This window comes from Eretmochelys imbricata, chromosome 6 (genome assembly GCF_965152235.1).
Source record: "Eretmochelys imbricata isolate rEreImb1 chromosome 6, rEreImb1.hap1, whole genome shotgun sequence".
In the NCBI taxonomy this organism is placed as follows: Eukaryota; Metazoa; Chordata; order Testudines; family Cheloniidae; genus Eretmochelys; species Eretmochelys imbricata.
The window spans coordinates 90,124,236-90,146,104 of record NC_135577.1 but is presented as its reverse complement, the minus strand read 5'-3'; the positions used below and the strand labels follow the sequence as shown (position 1 = coordinate 90,146,104).

Sequence of the window (21,869 nt, the reverse complement as noted above, 5' to 3'; positions counted from 1 at the left end):
GTCATACTGACTGCACAGTGCTGGTCCCATGTGTGCTTAATATCTTCTCCCTGTGCTGTCCAGTAACCACTCTCCACACTCAGTACCTCCTGCTGGTTCTGCCAGCTGCTCTTGGTTAGGCGTTGATTAGGCAGATGGTGAGGCAACATGGACTAAAATGCCAACAATACCCATGTGGTACCTGGCTCTACAAACCTTCACATGAGCTCTCCAAAGGCCTGGCCTAGATCAGCAAGTGGACAAAGAGCTGGATGAAAGCTGAATGCAGGAAAGACGGAGGTGATTGTGATGCATTTACCCACAGTGCCTCGGATGAATCACTGCCATCTGCTTACAGTGTGAGAATGCCTTGTCTGTGCCCCCAGGGAAGCCCTCTCCACTTACTGGCTGCTGGCAACTCAGATGCTCTATTCTGGGCTCCATAAGCCCTGCTCTTTCCCAATGCAGGCTAGCAAATTACACACCCAACTTTGTTACACTTGAGTGCCCAGTCCCTTATCTTCTGGATACCTGCAATGGTCACCATTTCACTGCCTCCAGGGAAGCAGTGAGCCCCAGTTCCCTGGTTTCACCTCAGTTCAACACTCTCCTTACCTCAAGGCTCTTAGAGGTGTCTATAGTAAAACCAACTGGACACTTACTTAGCAGGGCTTGAGACAGGGATTCAAACAAAAACAAGAATAAGGGTTTAAAAACATAAGGTTACATGTAAAAGAAAAACAAAATGCAATTTGTAGCCTATGCTTGTTAACAAGTTACTTCCCTGTCTGATAAGGTATTTCTCTCCCAGGGGTTAGTTCTTACAGCACTTGTCCAGTTTGAAAAGCTGGGGTCCACCTTTCATGAGGCACCCCCCCGGCAGAGTCTCTCTTCTGTAGTGGCTAATAACTGGTGCTCTTTCTTCATCTCTTACATAGTTACAGACTACTGTCTCTTACCCCAGGGGGTGCCCTATATCAGAGACTTTTCTTGGGGGTGCTTGTGTCTCTGTAAATCCTCAAGCCTCCACCAGGCCCAGACTGAAAACAAAGTGCTGTCTCCACAGATGTTCACCGCTCTCAACATTGATTGAATTAGCCCTGAGACCTGCCTCACTCAGGAGACAAGTTTTGCTTCAACAGTTTTGAACCCCAATATCCCACGTGTTATGTAACTCTACAGTTATTTCCTGTGCAAACATCTTGCAATACCCATGACAATCAGCTAGTTCTTAGCTTTCAGCAGAGGCTGCACATGACCCCTGCCGGTGAAATATTGAAGAAGCTGGTTGGACACCTGTGTATGCCTGTGTCACACTGATGTGGTGGGGAGAGGGGAAGCACTTGGAGGAATTTTCCACCTCTACGACATCGCCCTGCTGAGGGCATCTACCCTCAGACCATTAAGGTAAGCCACAGCCTGGTGTCCGCCTAGATTCCTCACAGCTTCTAGATACCCAAATAGCTGTGATCATGAAAAATGCCCTCTTCTATCTCCAGCTGTTAAGAAGACTAGCCCACCTTCTGTCAGATGCAGACTCAGCCTTGGTGGTCCAGGCTTGGTCTTGTAATTCCCTATATCTTGCAATAAAATTGCTGACCTTTAAAAAAGCCGTAATTAGTTCAGAAAGCAGCAGCCTGACTGCTCAGCAGCACCAGCCTCCAGGAGCCTATCAACCCAGTACTCCGCTCTCTGTTCTGGCTCGCCGCAGAATGCAGGGTCAAATTCAGGGGTTCAGTCCTCAACCTTAAAGTTTTTCATGGGATGGATCCAAGTTGCCTTGTCTATGCAGGAGACAGAATTTTCTCGGGGCTGGTCCAAGACTGGAACAAACTCCCCAGGAGCCAAGGACCATCACAAACCTCACCTCTTTCCTCTCCAAGCGTAAGGCACGCTTCTTCGACCTGCCTTCTCTAACATAAACACAGAGAGGCATGTACCTAAGGGGGGAAAGTGACCACCAGCACAACCCTACCAAAACAAAACATTTCAGCATATACAATTCTCCTTTTGAGAGAGGGCACCAATCATATAGATGTTAGCCACCTCACTTAATGCAGTTCATCTGGGAAGGTGCTCAGGGGCTACAGTGACACGATAGAATCAGAACCTCTATAGGATACCTGAGGGACCAGCTCGCCCTATGTTTTTATTTCCTGCAGTGGCAGCCACATTCCGCTGGTGCAGTGGAGCCATCGCCCTTAGGAGTGAAACTCCTGTGTTCAGGAGACTGAGCTTTGTCAGCAACTCGCCATTGGATCTGGATCCCAGGAGCGATCAGGATGAGCACAAACATCAGCACCTTCAGACCAGAATGCCATTGCCACTTCGACCCAGCCTTCCCACAATAACACTGCAAGTGTTAGCCAGGTGCTCATATATCACTGTGGTGGGTTCCCTACAACAACTCAGAAGGAGGGAGGCTGTCCCGGGAGGCTGTCCCAGGAGGCTGTCCCACGTGCTGTTTCTGTCACATGTGCTGGGCCTGACTGGAGAGTGCTGTTAGCAGCCCTGACAGATGACGAACAGGGAAACCAGCTGCTTGGCAGCCAGTCCCATTTTGTAAAGGAAGAGACCATTGTCTGTAGGCAAAGGCTCCAAGCTGCAAAGAGCTGTGCTGGCCATGTGCCTGGCTGGAAGTGTGGAAATGAATAACAGTGCTGAGGGATTCTGAAGGATTGCCTGAGGCTAAAGCCCTGGGCCTTTACTGTCTCACTGCATAATCCCTGGGGCTGTCCCATCCTCATAAGCTTCCGGGCCTGTCCTTTGAACAGGTGTGGGCACGGACAGTGGTTGCACAAGCTCCCCAATTGCCTCTCAGCCCCTACTCTGGCCCAAAGCAGCCCCAGCTAGCAGTGAGAGGGTATGTCACTATTTTCAGCCCTTAGTCTCACTGCTGGGACATTCAGCAAGGGGCGAGGGGGAATGTGGTTTTTGCGATTCGGACCGCTGGGAACTGGACTGAGACTCAACTCCTGTCACGTATCCAGGGACACCAAGTGGCTGCAAGAGGGTGATGATTTCTAGCCACTACTGACTCAGGCTGCATTTAAACAGATGAACTCCAGATGAAAGGTTCCATTCCCCAACCTCTCTGAGCCAGTCAACCTCCTGACCTGTGGCTTGATTGTAGCTGGAGCTCTAAAGGTGAAAAGCTCTTTTCTGTTCCCTGACCTTGAATCTGAACCAGCCAGTAAGCCTGACGGGGGGCTGGATTTGAACTGGCAAACAGAGCTGGAAAGAGACTCCCTGCTAGTTGCTTTCTGTGACTCCCGCAGTGGACGGACGTGTTACCTAGCTTAATGTACAAATCCTGGAACGCATCTGCCTATAATGGAATCAAATAAACAAGTTAATTCAAAGCAAATCAACATCCCCCCTGCCACGCACAGACACAGATCCTTCTCTGTAAACAGGATCCTAGCTGGCTGCCTTTTCCCCATCGCTTTTCATGCAGGCTGTCTTGTTCCATTTTTATTTGCCTTTTGCAGGATAGGTGCTGGCCCCATGTGATGAGCACATCTCACAACTTTTATTCCTAACAGCAACATTCATCTCTTTTTTGAAAAGTCCATTCATATGGGTGTTTTAACTGCATGTAACTCTTCTGCCCATCAGAGTTGGCAGCAACAAGGGCCGGGTTCAGTATCTAGGGTTCCGTTCCAATACCACCATGCAAAACCAGCTTGAGCCCCCAACCAGTGACCTGGGACAAATATATACCACCCCCCCCCCTCCGGCGCCTCCAAGAGGCAATACTTCCCCTCTCGCAAGCACAGAGACTGAGTGTAGCAAAAGCCTTTTAATAACAGAGAGAAACAATGTGGATTATGTTGGGGAAACACCACCAACAGGAATCATAACACAAACCATGAGCAAAAACCCACCCCAAGCAAATCGGGCTGTGTCCTCTCCCTGTGGTTCTTGCTTGAGTCCAGCAACCCAAAAGTCACCCAAAGTCCCAAAAGTCCAGCAACTCCAAAGTCTCTGTCTCTGTCCTTGTTGAGTCCAGAGTTCAAAAGTTCATCTGCAGAGTTTTAACACCCCCCCCCCGAGCCTGTGTGGAAATCAGGGGTGGGGTGGAATAAAGGGTTACCTACGTGCTCTGACAGCCAACTGCCTCACCTCTCCGTGGGTTTCTGCTACAGCCTTCATCACCAGCAGCCGCTCCTCTTCAGTAGCCGTCCTGCAAGCCACTCATCAATATATTTTCAGGCCCCCTACTACTTAACACAGTACTCAGTGATTTCAGCTCATAGTAGGGGAACCCCAGTGCTGGTACACCATTAGCCCAAAAATGAATTCAGCTCTGCAATCTGTAACCAGACTCCTAGTAAAATCAAAATTAGCTCTGCTATTACACAGTAGAGAAACAAGACGGTACAGTTGCCATTTAAAACCCTCAGAAGGGGCACAAAGGACAAATACCTGTCCCCAGCCTTTTTCCCTTTGCTGAGTTTTGGAACCCATGTCCCTTGCCTAGCTCCTTAGTTGATGGTGAGTCCCTCCATCATAGCAAAAAGCCAAATACAGTTCCACTGTCCTTGATTCGCATAATCAGGATAATAACACTTTATACTTCCTGCCCTGATAACAGAGAAACTGGGGATTCCACAGCAGCCAAAGTGATCATCTAGGTGGGGTGGGTGTGCCTATGCAAATGAGATCAGCCCCTGAAGTTCTTTTCCACAACCTGCCACAACTCACCACCAGATGTCAGGGTAGAGCTCATCCTGACTCCGCTTACATACACAAATCGGTGTTTCTGAAAATCCCTGGAGTTGTCCCTCAAAACAAGAGGTCATATGCCAGACAGAGGAAAGAGCATGGCCACTCCCTACTTGTGGCACGTGTGCTTCCTCCCTCAAGGATGATAGGTGCTCAGTATGTTTTGAAGTACAGGGGCTATAGTTTCTATTAGTTCATGTCACTGGCCTGCTCCTCTGTGCTGCTATCCAGAGAGCCCCTGCTGCCCAGGGCTGAAATTGCTCTACAATGAACCTATTACCAAGGCAGTGGGTGTCATCATGCTTGCTTCGTGAGATCTCAGAGTGTCCCTTCTTTTGGGGTGCTCCCATATATACACCAGAAGCTTTTAGAGTTCTGGCCACACATGGCCAGAGCAGGTCATTTATGGATAATAAGAAGGCGCAGATGTCTGTTGTTAGACCTCCAGGCACTTGCCATTGTGTGTGAAGCTCCCAGGAATGTCATATGGCTTCCAGCTCTTCCCTTGTCATCCAGATGGCCTTATTGGAAACATATGGCCTCATCTTAATGACACCTATGAGAGATGTGGGAACATTGGATGGGCTTTTCCCAAAAGGGCTGTGTTAGCAAATTGGGGGCATTCATAGCTGTGTGCAGAACGTCTGAGATCTGCAGGCTAGCCATGCCATGGCTTCTGTGGGAGATCAGGGCTGGGTAGGACTGTATGAATTTCTCATGGGAGATGCTTGGAGAGACTGAAGGGGAACACTAGAAGAATAGCAAAAATGCATATTTATGTAGATGTGTCAAAAAAAACTGAGGGAAAGATTTCAAGAACAAACACTGCTTGGAAGGGCCAGCATGTTGGTGTCTTGATATAGACTCAGTCCTGGCTGGTCTTCTACTGTCTGTATGCCACTGGCTGCTCCTCACCATGGGAGAGTCTAGCTGGCCGCAGCTCTCTTGAGCGCTGTACTGTCACATAGGGCTCCCAACTTCACTGTTGCTCTCTGTATGAAATGAGATGGAGGCAAGAAGCCGAGCCTAGACTGGATGTTAAGGGTCGTGCTGACTGTGACATTGGATGTGGGGACTGGATGTTGTGGGACCCCAACTTGGCTTTATATTTCATCACCCAGCGCTCATGGAAAGAACAAATTGTAATTTGTTTACATAGATTTATGAAAACCAGATCCTAGTGCTCAGCCCAAGTGCTGGGAGCCCCTCATGGATCTGAAAACTCACAATCCTTAAAAAATCACATTAAACTACTTAAAGGGAAATAAAAACTGGATGTGGGCCTTTGTGCTGCTTCATGAAAAAGGCCTAAAATGTGTTGTTAAAATATTTTTTTTTATTTTTACCTTAGAAATTCATTAGAGGTTTTGTCTGCCCTGAGAGATGCAATGGCCTTGTCTCTTTCTAGTCTTTTTCCCTAAAATTTCCCACTATTCACACTTCTGGTGAGTTCCACCAGTGGTAGCAAAGTTGGCAGCTGTAGTGTAGACAAGACTCTCAGGGCTGTTGGCATTTTACCACAGTGTCAACAATGTTGTGCTTTTAAAACACTGAGGTTCCCAAAATTACTAACACAGAGGGAGGGGAACCTAGAATAGACAAGGCTTTGGTCATCTGTTTCCCCCAAGGGATTGAGCTGAAATGGAGACGCCCAGCTAGGTATTTCCTCACATTGTGAATGCTGTCACCCATGTCTCCTTCTGAACCCTCCTAGTGGCCTCTTGCACAGAAACAAGAGAACATTTGCTCCTAATCATGCTCTGGGTCCTTCTGAAATGCTAATCATGCTCTTGGTCCAACTTCAAACCAAGTCCATCTATTCTTGCTAAGGACCACAGCCTTGGTAACACCACCTCATTGTCAACCACAGCCACAGGCTTCATAGCATAAGCACAGACATGCTGCCTTCATCCATAGCCAGGAGGAGATCATCAACCAACAGTACTAGTGCCATTTCTGTCCCTTACCCAGATCTAAGCACAGACAGACCATCTTAGGGGAATCTGAAGATTGCAGATATTGCCACAAGAATCCTCAAGAATCTTTCTTTAGAGATTAGATACCTGTCAATAGCAGGCAAGATCATTAGCATCAAGAGTTGGTTTCTTGTGTTAAGGTCTCACCAGAGCCTCCTAGAGGCCACCTGACACTAACATTCTTCTTGAACATTGTCTTGCTGCTGGCCTTTAGCAGCCCAGAGGGAGCTGGTTCCATTACACATGTAGTGACCTGAAGCACCCCAGTGCCTTTTTGACCACAGCTACACTTTGAGCAGAGGTTTTCATTGACTTGGCTATAGTGATGCCCTGGTCTCCTTCCTGAGTGGTTACAGTTAACTCAGAACCCCGCAATGTGTGTGAGTAATTAAAATGACTACTTCAGACCTGCATTAATTTGCATTACTCAACACTGAATCCCATCTGCCCTGGTGCTGCCCATTCACCTACCTTTGTGAGGTCTCTGAGGAGTTTCTCACCATCCTCTGTAGTCTTGTGTAACCTAAGTAATTCTGAGTTAACTACAAGTGCTGCTGCCTCTTTGTTCATTTCCTTTCCCAGATCAATGATAAATACATTTAAACAACAGTCCCAGCATAGAACCTCGGGGCACTCCACTGTTAAGCCTTTGCCATGCTGAAAATCGACCAATTATTCTGACTCTGTTTTCTGTCACTTAGCCAGTTTCTGGTCTGTGACAGAACTTAACCTCTCACTTTGTGATTACTCAGTTTAATGGCTTCTTGTGAGGAACTTTGTCAAAGTCTTTTTGAAAGTCCAGATAAACTGTGTTAACCAGCTCTCCGTTAGCCACTCTTTTGCTGACATGCTCACAGGATTCTAGCAGCTTAGAGAGGCATGCTTTTTCTTTACAGAGGCCCTGCCGTTTTTCCCTATCATGTCCACCTCTGCAATTTACAAATCTATTTTTAATTACCGACTCAGCCAGTTTACAAAGTACTGATGTAAAGCTCACCGGTTTGTAATTCCTTGGATCGCCTAGTGGGTTTTTTTTAAAGATCAGTACAGACGCTCCCCGGGTTATGCAAGACCCGACTTATGCAAATCCGCACTTACGGAAAAAATTCCATAAGCTAGAAATAGGAGAGTTTTGTTGTTGTTTTTCTTTTTTTTGTGTAATACGTTCCCGACTTACACAAAATTCGAGTTACGCAAGGCGTTCCAGAAGGGAACGATTGCGTAAGTTGGGGAGCATCTGTACAGCATTTGCTATGCTTCAGCCCTCCCAGTATAGAAGCTGATTTTAATGAAAGAATGCATATTTTCATTAGCAACTCAGTCACTTCATTCTCCAGTTCCTGCAAAAAAACCCAAAACCCTCTTGGGTGAATGCCATCTGGGCCTGCAGACTTCTGGCTTTATAATAAATCTGTTTCTTCATAGATTCATAGAGTTTAAGTCCAGAATGGACCATTAGATCATCTAGTCTGACCTCTTGTACATCACAGGCCATCAAATTTCACCAAGTTATTCCTATATTGAGCCAAATAAATTATGTTTGACTAAAACATATCTTCCAGAAAGGCATTCAGTCTTGATCTGAAATCACAGAATATGGAGGATCTGCCACTTCGTTGGTAGTTTCTTTACAACAGTTTGCTCACTATTTAAAATTTTGTGCCTTATTATTCCTAACTTTGTCTGGCTTCAGCTTCCAGCCATTGGTTCTTGTTATGCCTTTCTCCAATAAATGTAAGTACACTTTGGTACCTGGAGTCTTCTCCCCATGAAGGTACTTCTATGCTGTAATCAAGTCATATGCTGACAAAGGCAGCGTGCTCCTGGTGGGTTGGTGTTGTTGGTCAGCAGAGGGGAGCCAGCATGACAGCAAAGGTTTGTGATAGGAGCAGTGGGAGATGTTAACCCAAGAGCAGCTGGATGCAAGAAGCTCTGTGCTGGGGACCAGAATGCCTCTGCGATGGGCAGTAAGGAGCATGGCCTTGGAAGTTGGGAGCAGATTTGTACTCTCCCTGCTTGGCTTCTGCAAAATGCCCAAACCCATGAACCCCCAAAGCTGTAAATGCACCAGTGGGAGTTTGTTCCCTGTAAAGTTTCCCTCATTCATGACTTTTATGGGCTGTGTGTTTTGTTTATTTCCTTGGCCCAGCTCCTCTCCAGGCCAAGTCTCTGGTCTTGTCGGTGCCCAGGACTCAGGTAGGGTTGAGGACTCATTCCCCAAGGAAGCTCCCATAGTGAGAGGAACTTACATAGAGACACTTGTGTCTGGAGTGAAAAGGGTAGATAAGAGGAGCTATAGGATTTTCCTCCATCAGCATGGTCCCATCTGATATAGGCATCCCCCACTGTAGTGATGGAGCTGGTTCCTAGAGGCTCAGGGCTTTCCTTATGCTAGGAGAGAATTGCTTTATTTCATGAATGATTTATCAGAGGGTGAGTGGCTTGTACTGGGCTAACAGGGGGAGGGATAGCTCAGTGGTTTGAGCATTAGCCTGCTAAACCCAGGGTTGTGAGTTCAATCCTTAAGGGGGCCATTTGGGATCTGGGGCAAAAATTGGGGATTGGTCCTGCTTTGAGCAGGGGGTTAGACTAGATGACCTCCTGAGGTCCCTTCCAACCCTGGTATTCTATGTACTCAGCTAGGCTGCACAAATGGTATGTATGACTGCAAACCCCCTCCAAGGATCAGGCTGCAGATGCTCCAAGATGCCACCTCACCTGACTCTGTACCAATCATCCAGTGGATGCAGGCGTTTGTGTATTAGCCCCAACTTGGGTTCCTTATTGGAATGCTTCCCTTTTTACAAGACATAAGAGAGATCAGGCTGGCCTAAGCAGCAGACTGACCAGCTCCAGAGGCAGCTCCCTTCTTCCTAGCAGATTTTAGGCTGCTCTTCTGCATAGCTGTCTCCAGAGCAATTAATTTAAAACAGGCACAAGCGAGAACATCAGTTGTAACAATGTGCCATTTTTGTCTGTTTGCAGGAGTTGGCATGTGCAAGTGTGACTGACTCAAAGATAACTAGCTTCTGGGCTGCTGGATTAAACTCTAGTACACCCCATATTATCCCATAGCACTGAATCTGTTCCCTGCAACAGTCCTACTGAGGCAGGGCTGCTTCTTATTTGCTCTGCTACTGTGAGTGAGCAGTTAGTGCTGCTCTGTGTGTGCCTCTGCACAGATGCTCTGGCACACAGGTCTTAGGTCCAGAGAACTGTTTGTCTGGAGCACGTGGGATGAGAAGACCTGGGTCTCATGTTTGGTGCCCATCTGGTTGCTGTGGTATGGTCTTCCATTCCTCTGCTGGGCATTGGACAGACAGGCAGGCAGGCAGACAGAAGGACCTGCATAGGGCTGGCACTGCAGGCGGAGAGGACAGTGAATAAGAGGCTGGGAGCAGCTGTTGCCTCTCCTTGCACGTTTCCCAGACCGGCTTTCTTGATTACTCTCAGCAGGTTCATCACCTGGCTGTATGGTGTTGGGGCATGGTGAATGGTTCCAGCATCATCTCTACTTCAGGTGTCCCCTGTGTTCATGGCATTCAAGCTGAGTGCACCAGAAGGGGAAGGGGGTTACCTCTGAGCATGGCCATGTGGGCAACAGGCTTTGTGTGACTGCCCAGGTGCTTGTGTGGCCGGGCAGGGGGTTTCTGTGACTGTTGCAGCCCATCAGGCTCAGTTCAGTCTGCAACCTCAGCCCTACTACAATCCATGCTGCAGCCTTCCTCGTGCTGCTGCAGTTTGCTCATCTCCTGGGGCTATGCTACCCCTGCCCAGGGCCTGCAGGGACTCTGTAGCCCCCTGGTACTCACAGCAGCTGCAATCTTTCTTCAGAGCGTAAGACGTGGCTGCATGTGAAGTGCGGAAAGAAACCATTGTGCCCCCTGGGTTCGGTGCCTTTATACTGAGATGTTTCCCAGGGAAGATGAGATGAGTGCAGCCTGCCAATTAGCATCCAAACATTTGTTTAGTGACAGAACTGGACTCTATTATTCTGTATTATATATATTATATATTCTGTATTATTCTGTATTCTGTATTAACTGTATTATTCTGGGGGGTGACAGGCTGCTACACCATGCAGAGATCTGAGCCAGGAAGTCCTGTGGGAGATGCATCAGGAGAGGCGCCAGGAGGTCGCTAGCATTGCGGTGAAATGGCAGGGTAGGCAGTGGTCTGGAGGGGGTGAAGAGCGGGCGCTGCTCACCCTGACTGGCAGGCAGGAGGCTGGGGTTTCGAGCATAGCAGTGCGGGTTCGTATAGAACACACAGGGCGCAGCTGCAGGAGCACGGCATGGTCATCTGTAGTAAATATTCTTTTCCATAGAACTCAAGGAAGAATCGGCTCCCCCGTCTCCCAGCACACTGGGTCTTCACGCACTGTCCGGCGCTACCCAACTGGTAATACTCAGCTAACATCCAACGCTCTACCCAATGGGAATGGGCATGAACAGAGCAGCTCTGGACAACACGCAGCCTATCAAGAGCATATGCTGTCTCTCTGGGGTAAGACCTACTGGGCTGCCAGTATCTCTCAAGGGCCTCCTTGGGAGGGGCTGCATTTGCTGATGACACCAGAATGATAATCAGAGGGGTAGCAAATACACAGGAGGCCCAGATCATCTGCCTAGCACCTCACAGAGTGGAGGGGCTGCAGGCAGTACACTGGGATTCAGCTCTAGTGAGTGAGTGGAAAGTCCAAGGAGAGGGAAGTAAGCAGCATGGAGAGAAACCTAGGGGTGGAGGAGGAGTCTGCGGCGAACAGCAAGTGCAAGAGATGGCTTGGGTGACAGGATATCAGCAAATGGAACCTATGCTCCTAGGAGCACAAAAACCAATAACGGGTGCATGCATGTGTGTGAACCGAGAGAAGGCATAATGCTACTCACACTGCTCTGGAGCCAGCAGCGCCCTGGGATGGTGTTGCAGCTCTAAAGAGAGAGAGAAAGCTTGAGAAATAAAGTACGAATGCTGCAGGGATTGGAGAAGCCCCATTGCACAGGGGTGGACTGAGGGAGCAAAATGCAGATGGTAGGGAAGAGAGAAGGCTTGGGGGACATGATAAATGCTCCCAGAGATAGTAACTTGGGATGGGAATTTCACACTCAGGACATTGGCTGAGTCAATTCTCTCTCAGTATAATCAGAGAGTAGGGATGCAGCAATTCTCTGCCCCCTGATTTTGCTGTGGATGTCTGATTTGTGTAACCTACAGGTGGTTATTTCTTTTGGCTGGCCCCCATAGGCCTAGTAAGGTGCAGAGGGGCAAGGCTGCTAGAGACAGCTTGTATGAGATTGCCGGGAGAGAACCCCACCCTGACACACCTAGGGAGGGTTCAAAGTGCCCTCTGCGGCTCCTAAATGGGGGCTCTCTCCTGTGGGCCTCCTGAGATGTGGGGTACAGAGTGTTCAGGTGGCGTCTAGCCGACTAGCTCCGGATTGTGGGCTGGCCGTGCCCTGTTGCCCATTTGTTGCCAGCCAGCAGAGCCCAGCAGGCTTGGCGAGAGAGCCTGCTCCTTTTTCTGGTTTGAATAGTTTAACTATTTTGTTCTATCTTTAAAAACAAACACCTAGGACGTTCTTCACAGAAAATGCTGTTAAGGAAACGAGAAGGGCGCACAGTGAAACGTCTGGAAGTCAGGAAATGCCACAGTTAGGGCTTGTCTACATGGGGAAATTTACTGGTATAATTATATCTGTACTGGTATGACCCCCTGTGGGGGCACTCTTATTCCATTATGAGTGGCCTTTTCCCTGTTTAGCTTATACTGCTTCTAAAGTGACATTAGCTAAATCTGGAAAAGGCCAAGAAGCAATGGCCAGAATCACAGAAAATGTAGACCCCTGGGCAGAGAATGACTCCCTCTCCCCACAGATCTAGCAGAGCAATGGTCCAATCAGAGAGCGTGTGCAGCAGTGAACAGCCACAGCTGCCCTGGTGCCTGGCCTGCCACGTGCAAGTCCTGCAGTTAGGGGGCAGTTGCTCGTGGGGCTTGGCTGTGCTGCTTCCATTCTGCCCTGGCTTTTTCCTTCACAGGGGCCAACCTGACAGAGAAAATCCGAAAGATAAAGATTGTCTTCACCCCCACGATCTGCAAACAGACGTGCCGGAGCGGCCGCTGCTACAACAGCTGTGAGAAAGGGGACACCACCACCCTGTACAGCCAGGGGGGCCAGAACCATGACCCTAAGTCTGGCTTCCGCATCTGTGAGTATCCCAGGGCTCCAGCCTCCTCCCTGCCTGGACTCCTCCTCGTGTCTCAACAGACTCAGGCCATGGCTTCTCCCTGATCTCAGAAGAATGTCTCACTCTCCCAATCAGGAGCTATTTCAGCTTCTCTGGGGGCCGACCTCACCCCCCCACACACACTTCCTCCCCTGGGAGGGGGAACCTCATCTCCACCCTACTCCTCCCATTCTGGGTGGGGGGAGAACGGGTTTCAGTCAGAGCCGCAGACAGGCCTCACAGTCTCGCTCCCAGTCAGGGCCAGCTTGCTGCTTTCATTGGCATCCAGTCTTGGGGCTGCCTTTCATCACCTAATTTCATCCCACCCTCTCCTTTCACTCATGTGGTAGCCAGGAGAGCTGGCTTCAGGTTGTGAGTTGTTTCAGTGAACAGGGCTGCTGAAATCTTTCCTCTTGTTTCCTGGATGCTGGGATTGCCTGGGAATTTTCTGTGCCATCTAGTGAGTTGGGCAGACCGTCTGCCCCTCACACCAGGGATCCACTCAGGCTCCGGCCCCCTGGGTGGTGGGATAGGGCTTTTCATTTGCTAGCCTTGGCAATCCCATGGCAGTGAGATGAGCTGTTTCAGAAGCACAAGAGTCCAAAACCAGGGGAGTTTGAGAGAAGCTCTGGCAGAGGTGGGGACTGAGCCAAGCAGGCGGTTTGTGTAAACTACCCCAATGCCCCAACACAGCTGGGTGTCTCTTCCCAAAGGCTGACTGAGTAGTCCCAAAATCTCCTGACTTGTAAGTGATTTCTAAGTGGTGTTCTTGGAGAATGGTGGGTGCCCATCTGCCAGGCACACAGCTTCACCCCAAGTCTAACAGGCCACCAGGGGACCTGAGGCAGGAATGTCTCATCGAGCCAGGAGAGAGAGTTGCCCATTGAGCTCCCCTGCCCCTTGGCTTGTGAATAGTAACCCCCGCCAAACCAGGTTTCTTGGAAACTCTGATGCTGAGGGCAGGAATCATGCTAACTCCTCTCCAACTCCACTGTGTGCTGTTACATTAGCCCCCAACCACCTCTAAGAGATCCTGCTGGTGCCAGCAGTATCACCCTGGCTCTGTGGGGCTTTGCAGAAGGGTGTGTGTGTGTCTGTCTGTCTCTGTCTCCCTCTCTCTCTCGGTCACCAGCCACAATGACAAAGCCCAAGGGAGAGCAGATCTTCCTCAGCCTCTGACTGAAAGAGACTTGCTCCATTCTGAGGTAAGGGAGGGTCTGTGGTTTCTCCTCTTGCTCTGGTTAGGGTGAACCCCAGGCTGCCACCAGGCTGCTTTCAAGAAACGAGGGGCCTGCTGCTGTGCTGGACCTGCTGCTTGGTTATTGCAAGGCTGCTGCCAGGCCAGGCCACTCATCTGGGATCCCAGGGCTGATGCTGGGCCACTCACTGGCCAGAGGGAGTAGCTAGGCTCCTCTGTTAAGCCGGTCTCTCTTTGCCTTACAGATTTCTGCCAGATCCCCTGCCTGAACGGAGGGCGCTGCGTAGGCAGGGATGAGTGCTGGTGCCCATCTAACTCCACAGGGAAGTTTTGCCACCTGCCAGTTCCAAAGCTGGAAAAAAAACAAGTGGGGAGAGTCCTGAAGACCCTGGCCAGCGGCTCCATGAAGCAGTCCATGTACACACTGCCTCTGTCCAACCAGCTTGGTGAGTGCAGGCCTGGGCCACCGACCCTTTCGGGCTGCCTGCACTTGTGGTTTAGAGAGCAGCCCTGACTGAATATCTGGGCCCAACTACCCTCCAGAGCATGGGCTTGCAAAGCTAGTGCCAGGCTGCTTGTGCCTTGGAGACTAGAACATTTCTGGACAGGGGTGTGTGGAATTCATGGGGAAGGGGAGGAAGGTCTCTGGTCTGGGAGAGAAGCAGTGGGGCTAGCTCTGGAGTCAGTGGAGGAAGGAGGTAAGGGGTTGGTCCCAGTGACAGTGGATCCCTTAACCCTGACACACTCTGTGCACTTTGGACAGCCCCCTCCCTCGCACTCACCCCACATTCCACCCGTGAAGTATGGGATGGAGTGATTGTTATTAGATTAAAATATTGTGCCTGCCCTTCCCTCAAGCCTGGTGTCAGTTTTCTCCCAGGAAGCCCATGACCTCCCCACCTTGCTGCCAAACCCTTCAGGTCTCTCTCTCGCCCACGAGTGAGAACACACCTCTGAGCAGGTCCAGGTATCTTGGTACTCCAGTGGCTTCACCCTCTTCTCTCTGGACCAGTCAGTTATTAGAAGGTGGGCTCTTTGGGAGGGCCCAGGAAGGGGTGCAAGCGCTCGAATGTGCACGTGGGAGCTTGTTGCGAGCACATGGTGTCAAGGCCGTGTGAGAGAGCGTGCAGATGAGCAAGTCCCGCGTGTACAAGGCCTCAGCCACCCAGAGGCAGCAGGACCTGAGTGTTGTGCCTTTTCCACGCTGGGAGAAGCACCCACAGGAATTAAACGCCACTGCACTGTTGAGGCAATGCTCAGGGTAGGAATTTCAATGCACGGCTGTCAGGGAGTATCAGAGTTCAGGTGCCCAGAGTGCCATGGACGCAGCCACAAGGCTGAAACCAGTGGGAGCGGGGCATGTGCCTCTAAGTGTGGTCTGCATGAAGGCTGCCATGGGAACACTGGACTCTCCTGGCTCGTGCATTTAACCCCCACCCCCACCGTAGCGTGGCATTAACCCAGAGTGTTGCACTAAAGCACCGTCCTGTGGGTTCTTGACGAGCTTGTCTCAGGTTGCGCAGGAAGGCTCTTCGGGGTTTGCCCAGCTGGGAGACTAGGCAGACGTTTTCCTTCATGACACAGGTTTTCTCTGGATTTCCCCATGCGGTCGTCCCAGAGTGGCCCCAGCAGTCAGTGTCCCCTCCACAGTGACACACTGGCAAACGAGGAGCTGCTCCCAGTGCCAAGTAGGTCGCCTGGGCAAGCGTAGCTGAATTGTCAGTGTTGGTCTAAACTCATCTTCCAGCTTCCTTAAACCCTTCCCTGGTGAACGTCCACATCAACCACCCACCAGAGGCCATTGTGCAGATCCACCAGGTGGCCAGGGTGAGGGGCGACTCGGGCCAATCGGAGGAGAACAGTGTGGAGGCTGTACTCATGTCTCAGCTACCTACTGGGCTACAGTACAGCTACAGCAATGGGAACAGCAACAGCATCACCAGAGAGAGCGGCCAGCAGCAGCGGCCCCCGGAGCTTATGGGGAGGTGTTTCCGGGAGACACTGCATGGACAGGTAAGGGCTGCACCTGTCCTGCTTTGGGGGAGGGGGTGTGTGGAGCCGTGAGGGTGTGTGAACATGAGTGCAGTCCATGTGGCGGAGTGCATATGCGGCGTGCTGGCATGCAGGCTGTGCGTGCAGAGTGCAGTGCCTTTGAGAGGTGCAGGTGCTGCATCCGTGTGCTGTGGGTGCAGCTGCAGTGATGTAGTGGATGCATGTGACCCAAAGACGGAGAAAGAGGGCATGCCAGTGGGACCTGGGGTCGCCGCCTGGACCCCGTCACGCCCTGTGCCTGTGTTGCTCAACCCTGACACCTCTCACATACAATCTCCTTTGAATAGGTGCCCTATTTATAGAAACATTTACAGCAAGACTCTGATTCCTGGGTAGGAAATGTAAGAAAGTTCCCCTCAATCTCACACAGTAAGTGAAAGTCTGATTTTCATGGACAGTTACCTTCCTAAAAAGAAAAGGAGTACTAGTGGCACCTTAGAGACTAACCAATTTATTTGAGCATGAGCTTTCGTGAGCTACAGCTCAGCTCACGAAAGCTTATGCTCAAATAAACTGGTTAGTCTCTAAGGTGCCACAAGTACTCCTTTTCTTTTTGTGAATACAGACTAACACGGCTGCTACTCTGAAACCAGTTACCTTCCTGTGCATCTTGGTCAGATCTAGGGAAGCAAATGCTCCTGGCGAGTTGCCTAGCCCTTCCCCTGCACTGCCTGGATTTTATTATTTTACCTTTCCCTGTTGGAGATTTCTGGCCCCCAGTCTAACACCTGTGAATTCCCAGGGCTGAGCTCTGAGCGAGACCTATAGTCTGATGGACCAGGACTCTTCCTTCTCCCCCAACACCATGAATACAGCCCTTGCTCTCAATCTATTCCTGGGACCTTTCCCATCATTTGCTCTTTTCCATCCAAGACATTTTTAGCTGGATTTAATTCTCAGCAATTTCCTAAAGCAAAAATAAATGAGATCAGGCCCCAAACATTTGACATGTGAATACAGGGCTGGAAAAGCCCCATTCAGCTATGTGAAGATGGAGAGCTCTCTAAACCCAACCTCAGTCCCAGGGGACTCTCCCTCCGAGGGGCCAAGTTAAAGGAGGCCCCGTAAGAGATACGATGGTGCTCTCCTGCGACCCATAAATCTGCGGAGGGGAGCTCTGCAGTGGGAAGAGGGGCCACGCTTGCTGGGAACGTGCCTTGTTTAACTGGAGCTGTGGCTGAGCAGCCTGGGTGACGGCAAGGAGCCCAGGCAGGAAGCATTTGTCTCTTCTGTCTGGGTCTGAAGCAGAGGTGATTGGAATGTGAGCACTGGGCACGTGGCCATGTGTCAGATGGATGGGGGCCAGATTTGGCCTGTGGGCCGCGACATCTCAGCTCTAGTGGGGAAGCCTGTAATCCAGAGGGGGAAAGAGAATCATTAAGCAAACAAAAGCATTTTACCACAAGCTCCCCATGTGGGCTGGAGCTGTGCACCCATCTCGATGGGTAATCCCCGGGTGGCTCACTGGCCTTATCCCGGGCTTTGCTGGGTGATCATCTCTGGGTCATGCTCTGGTCTGTCTAGCACCCCCAGCTCCTCCAAGGGGGCAGTCCCGGGGAGGCTCGTGTTTTTCTGTCTGTTAGACTGTTTACTGTCTTAAACTGTGTCCCTGGCCCCGCTCTGTCCCTGCAGGGAGCTTTGCTGTGACTGCTGTGTTAGTGTCTAGCACAAGGCAGTCATCCCCTGTGCTGGCTCTGCTCCCCTCCTCTGCAGTGAGCCAGGGCTTTATTCCTCCTCCTCGCCCCCCTCATACTACACTGCCTCCCACACTGCCCTCCCTTGGACACCCTTGCCCTGGAAGGGTGGAGGGGCTGGGAATGGTGCATGGCATAGTCCCACTCTGAGAATCCTGATGCCTCCTCTCCTCCTCCCTTTCAGTGTGCTAACCCACTGGCGGGCCTGGCCAAGTTTGAGGATTGCTGTGGCAGTGTAGGGCTCTTCTGGGGGGTGAACCGGTGCATCCCATGCCCCCCGAGACCAGGTAAGTGCTGCTGCAAGGGAAACTTTAATGGGGACAGTCCATGGCTTCTCAGTCCCCAGAGCTGATCTTTCTCCACACACGCTAAAGAAGGTAGGGGGATCCAGAGAGAACAGAGGGCTGCTCCAATCAGCTGAGTAAGCACAAGGCCTCTCTCATTTCAGGCCTCTTGGAATGTAGGTGTCCTTTGCTGAAGGCCTCTGGGAAGGAGGGTGCATCTAACGTGGTGTCTTGGTTGATGCTTGTCCTCTCCAGCCTCAGCCCATGCGCTGGGAGGAGCGGTTTGGTTTGAGCGCTGGCTTGGAGCCCAACACTTTCCCCACAAACCGCCTCTGTAAAAGTTCAATGCAGCCAGTGGCTTGCTGCGTGCCAGATACATTAGGAGGGCGAAACAGGAAAACAACGGCCGAGGTTTTAGGAGGTGCAGCCCTAGATTAGCCGAGGAGGTTGCAGACTCAGCTGATAGAGTTACGGGCCTGCTCTAGGTCCAGCGCGGGCTTGGCAGGGGCTCTGGAAATAACACTACATCAAACAATTGGCAGGAGTGTGCTTGGAGTCCGTTCCAGGGACACAAGAATCCAGCTCAGGTTTTTCTGCTCCCAAGAGCTGAGCAGACTGACCCAGCACAGCTATAGGGGAATCCTCAGCCACTTGGCTAGGACCTTGGGCCCTCACTGTGGGGCTCATTCCTTGGGGTGCTAGGGTTTCTGGGAAGGACCCCCCATCCTGGGGAAGGAGAGGGAGTTTCCCATGGACTAGGTGACTCCTGCACTGTTCAGGACTGCTGCCCTGCTTCCCTCCTTGTGGGCAGACATATCTGTGGGCTCCAGCCTGAGATGGGGCAGGAAGCTGAGCCCCCGGGAAGGCCAGTGGGGTGGGATGTGCTCCAGGATGGGAGGAGTGATGCCAGTAAGGGTGAAATAGTCTCTAGCCTTGGAGAGAGTGCTGAGCTCTTCAACCCCCTCTCTGTGAGAACATGGAGTTACCAGCAGGTAGTCTTCGCAGCTTGGCAAGATGGGCTTAGTGTTGTGCCCCCATGCTGCTTGTGGGATGGTGGATGGGGTCTGGTGCTTGCCCCTCTCCTACATCCTTAGTGGGACAGGGCCTGGGGCTTGCCTCTCCCCTTTTGGCATGTTGGGGCCCAGTGCTCCCCACCCACCGGCAGGACAGGGCCCGGTGTCATCCCCCTTGGCAGGTACAGGGCCACTAAGATGGTCCTGGCACTCCCTGAGTGGAGGTCAGGTTTCAGTCCCATAGTAGGGTGAGTGCATAAGCCGGTGTGCAGTCTGGGGAGAGGATTATTGCATTGGAAAGGGGAGTCTCATGTGACCAAATAGCCGCTGCCAGTAACCACTCAAACCTGTGTGCAGCCAGCCGGTTCTGCCCCTGCCTCCCAGGCTCCTTCCATCCCAGCCGTGGTTAACCAGCTAGAGAGCCTGCCAGGGGAGATCGTCCGGGGCTGCTGGAGTCTCTACAGCCCTCTCCACCTATGCCCTGCATGAGCCTCGCTGGATGGCAGGGACACCCTCTCTCCAGGCTCAGTGAAGTGCGATGCCAGCATTGGAGTCACAGGTGCTAAGTCCCTGCTCTTAGCATGTTGTGCGTCAGGCTGCAGCTCTCCTACCGTGGCTTTACGAGAGCAGGGAGCCTGTGCCCTGGGATTCCTTATTAGGATTAGATCAGCCTCTGTTCAGAGCCCCCATAAGAGATCCCCCCTGCCTCTGGGCAGGCAGACTTCATTCCCCCCATCACAGTGATCTGCAGCAGGCAGTCCCCAGGCACCATCAGCCCTACAGACAGAGAAAGGAATGGAAGCTTGGTGGTGGAGATGGCCAGGCCAGTGTGGTGTGAGCAGTCCTGAGTGTCGTGGAACTGAGGTCAGAGAGGGTGTGCTGAGAGGGGGTGGGCTTATTGGCAGGGCTGAAGCCAGACTAGAACGGCCCTGGGGTACCTAGTGTGGGGAGCTGGGAGAAAAGGATGTTCTCTGGTATTTGGTGAGAAAGGGGAGCTGGCTGTGGGATAGTCCTTTGAGTACAGGGAATTCTGTCCTATGCCCGCTGCTCTGCGGAGTGCAGTGGGCACGGTGCTGCTGAGCTCACGCCTGCTTGCCTCAGCCAGACATGGGGCTCTCGCCTGCCTCCCATCTCTTCACCTTGTCTGTCTGTCCATGCTTGGCACTGTAGTATCAGAGCACCTACACCTCCCCTCCCTCCTTCCCCCACCATGGGGACTAGCAGAAATAGACCCCTGAGAGCTGGACGACAGGAGTAAAGGGGAACAGTTACATGGAACAGGATTATTGGCACCTTCAGGTAGTGCCTTGAGTTAGACCCACCTCCTGCTTGCGTGCATTTACATAGTCATTTAGATCTTTCTGTCTTCCCTTTGCTGCTTGTTGCTGGGATGACATTTGTCTGAGATGCTGGACTGGTTTCTCCTCAGTCATGGGCCATGCTAGCTGGAGCTGTGTTCCCTGAAATGTGGACTAGGGCCTCAGCATCTTGGCACCAATGTTAAAATGAGGTGCTCTGAGTTGCTGTGACCCTCTTGCCCTGTGGGACTCTGCTGTGGCCCTGCTTCTTGCTGCCTGTTTCTCTCTGCTGGCCCCGGTCTGCTCCAAGGGATGAGCATGAGCATGTGACTATGCGAGGGATCGCCTGGTTGATGGGTTCAGTACAAACAGGGAAATACACCATAAAGGCATTCTACGCACACACTTTCTCCCCTCCCTAGCCCCCGTATTTGGTTTCTAGTAATCCTCTGACCTTTATCTCCTGTGACAAAGTTCCTCCTCTGCCTTGGTGGGTCCTGCACTTATTGGCGGATTTGCTCGCCTCAGAGGTTCACGGCAGCCCTCAGTTTGGCCACTTTTATGGCTCAAATCTGCCGTTCACTCAGTTAGCCTCATCACTGGCAAACATGGGGAAAAGGAAGAAGAACAATCCCCACAGTCTCTGCTGATCCACCTAGTGGATCGGGGAACAGGCCAGAGACCTTCCCTTCTGGTGGAACCCACAGTCCAGGTCAACGCCTCCGGTATCAAGTAGGGAGTTGGGGGGATGGAGGGAACCCAGGCCCTGGGCCCAGGGCCCTGTGGACTGCAGCTGTCTACAGTGGCTCCTGTAACAGCTGCATGACAGCTACAACTCCCTGGGCTACTTCCCCATGGCCTCCTCCCAACACCTTCCTTATTCTCACAACAGGACCTTCCTCCTGATGTCTGATAATGCTTGTACTTCTCAGTCTTCCAGTAGTACACCTTCTCACAACTCTTGCTCCCAGCTCCTCACACACGCACCACAAACTGAAGTGAGCTCCTTTTTAAATGCAGGTGCCCTGATTAGCCTGCCTGACTTAATTGATTCTAGAAGCTTCTTGATTGGCTGCTGTTCTAATCAGCCTGTCTGCCTTAATTGTTTCCAGAAAGTTCCTGATTGTTCTGGAACCTTCCCTGTTACCTTACCCAGGGGAAAGGGACCTACTTAACCTGGGGCTAATATATCTGCCTTCTATTACTCTTCTGTAGCTATCTGGCCTGACCCTGTCACACTCCATAATTGCTGTCTTCACACCCTTCCCATCCCCATGTTCTCTGTGTACATCCTCCATTTCCCCTTTCTCTCTGCTCCCTTTATTGAGAGCAGGGCTGCAAGTGGCATCTTCATTGGGCTACCGAAGGCTGTAAGAACTTCCCACCTCCCTGCCCCTTGCCAGGCGCTGGGTATCCCATACC

General features: G+C 51.3%; 1 protein-coding gene across 1 annotated transcript in view; it reads left to right on the top strand.

Annotated features, from left to right (window-relative positions):
- The window catches only part of LTBP2 (latent transforming growth factor beta binding protein 2), a 129,899-nt gene that overhangs the window by 42,863 nt on the left and 65,167 nt on the right, over positions 1 to 21,869 (top strand). The window contains exons 4-8 of the mRNA XM_077820347.1: positions 11,011 to 11,189; positions 12,720 to 12,890; positions 14,352 to 14,552; positions 15,854 to 16,119; positions 18,037 to 18,139. Of these exons, the coding sequence (XP_077676473.1) occupies positions 11,011 to 11,189; positions 12,720 to 12,890; positions 14,352 to 14,552; positions 15,854 to 16,119; positions 18,037 to 18,139 (920 nt within the window). The remainder of the gene's footprint in view (positions 1 to 11,010; positions 11,190 to 12,719; positions 12,891 to 14,351; positions 14,553 to 15,853; positions 16,120 to 18,036; positions 18,140 to 21,869) is intronic.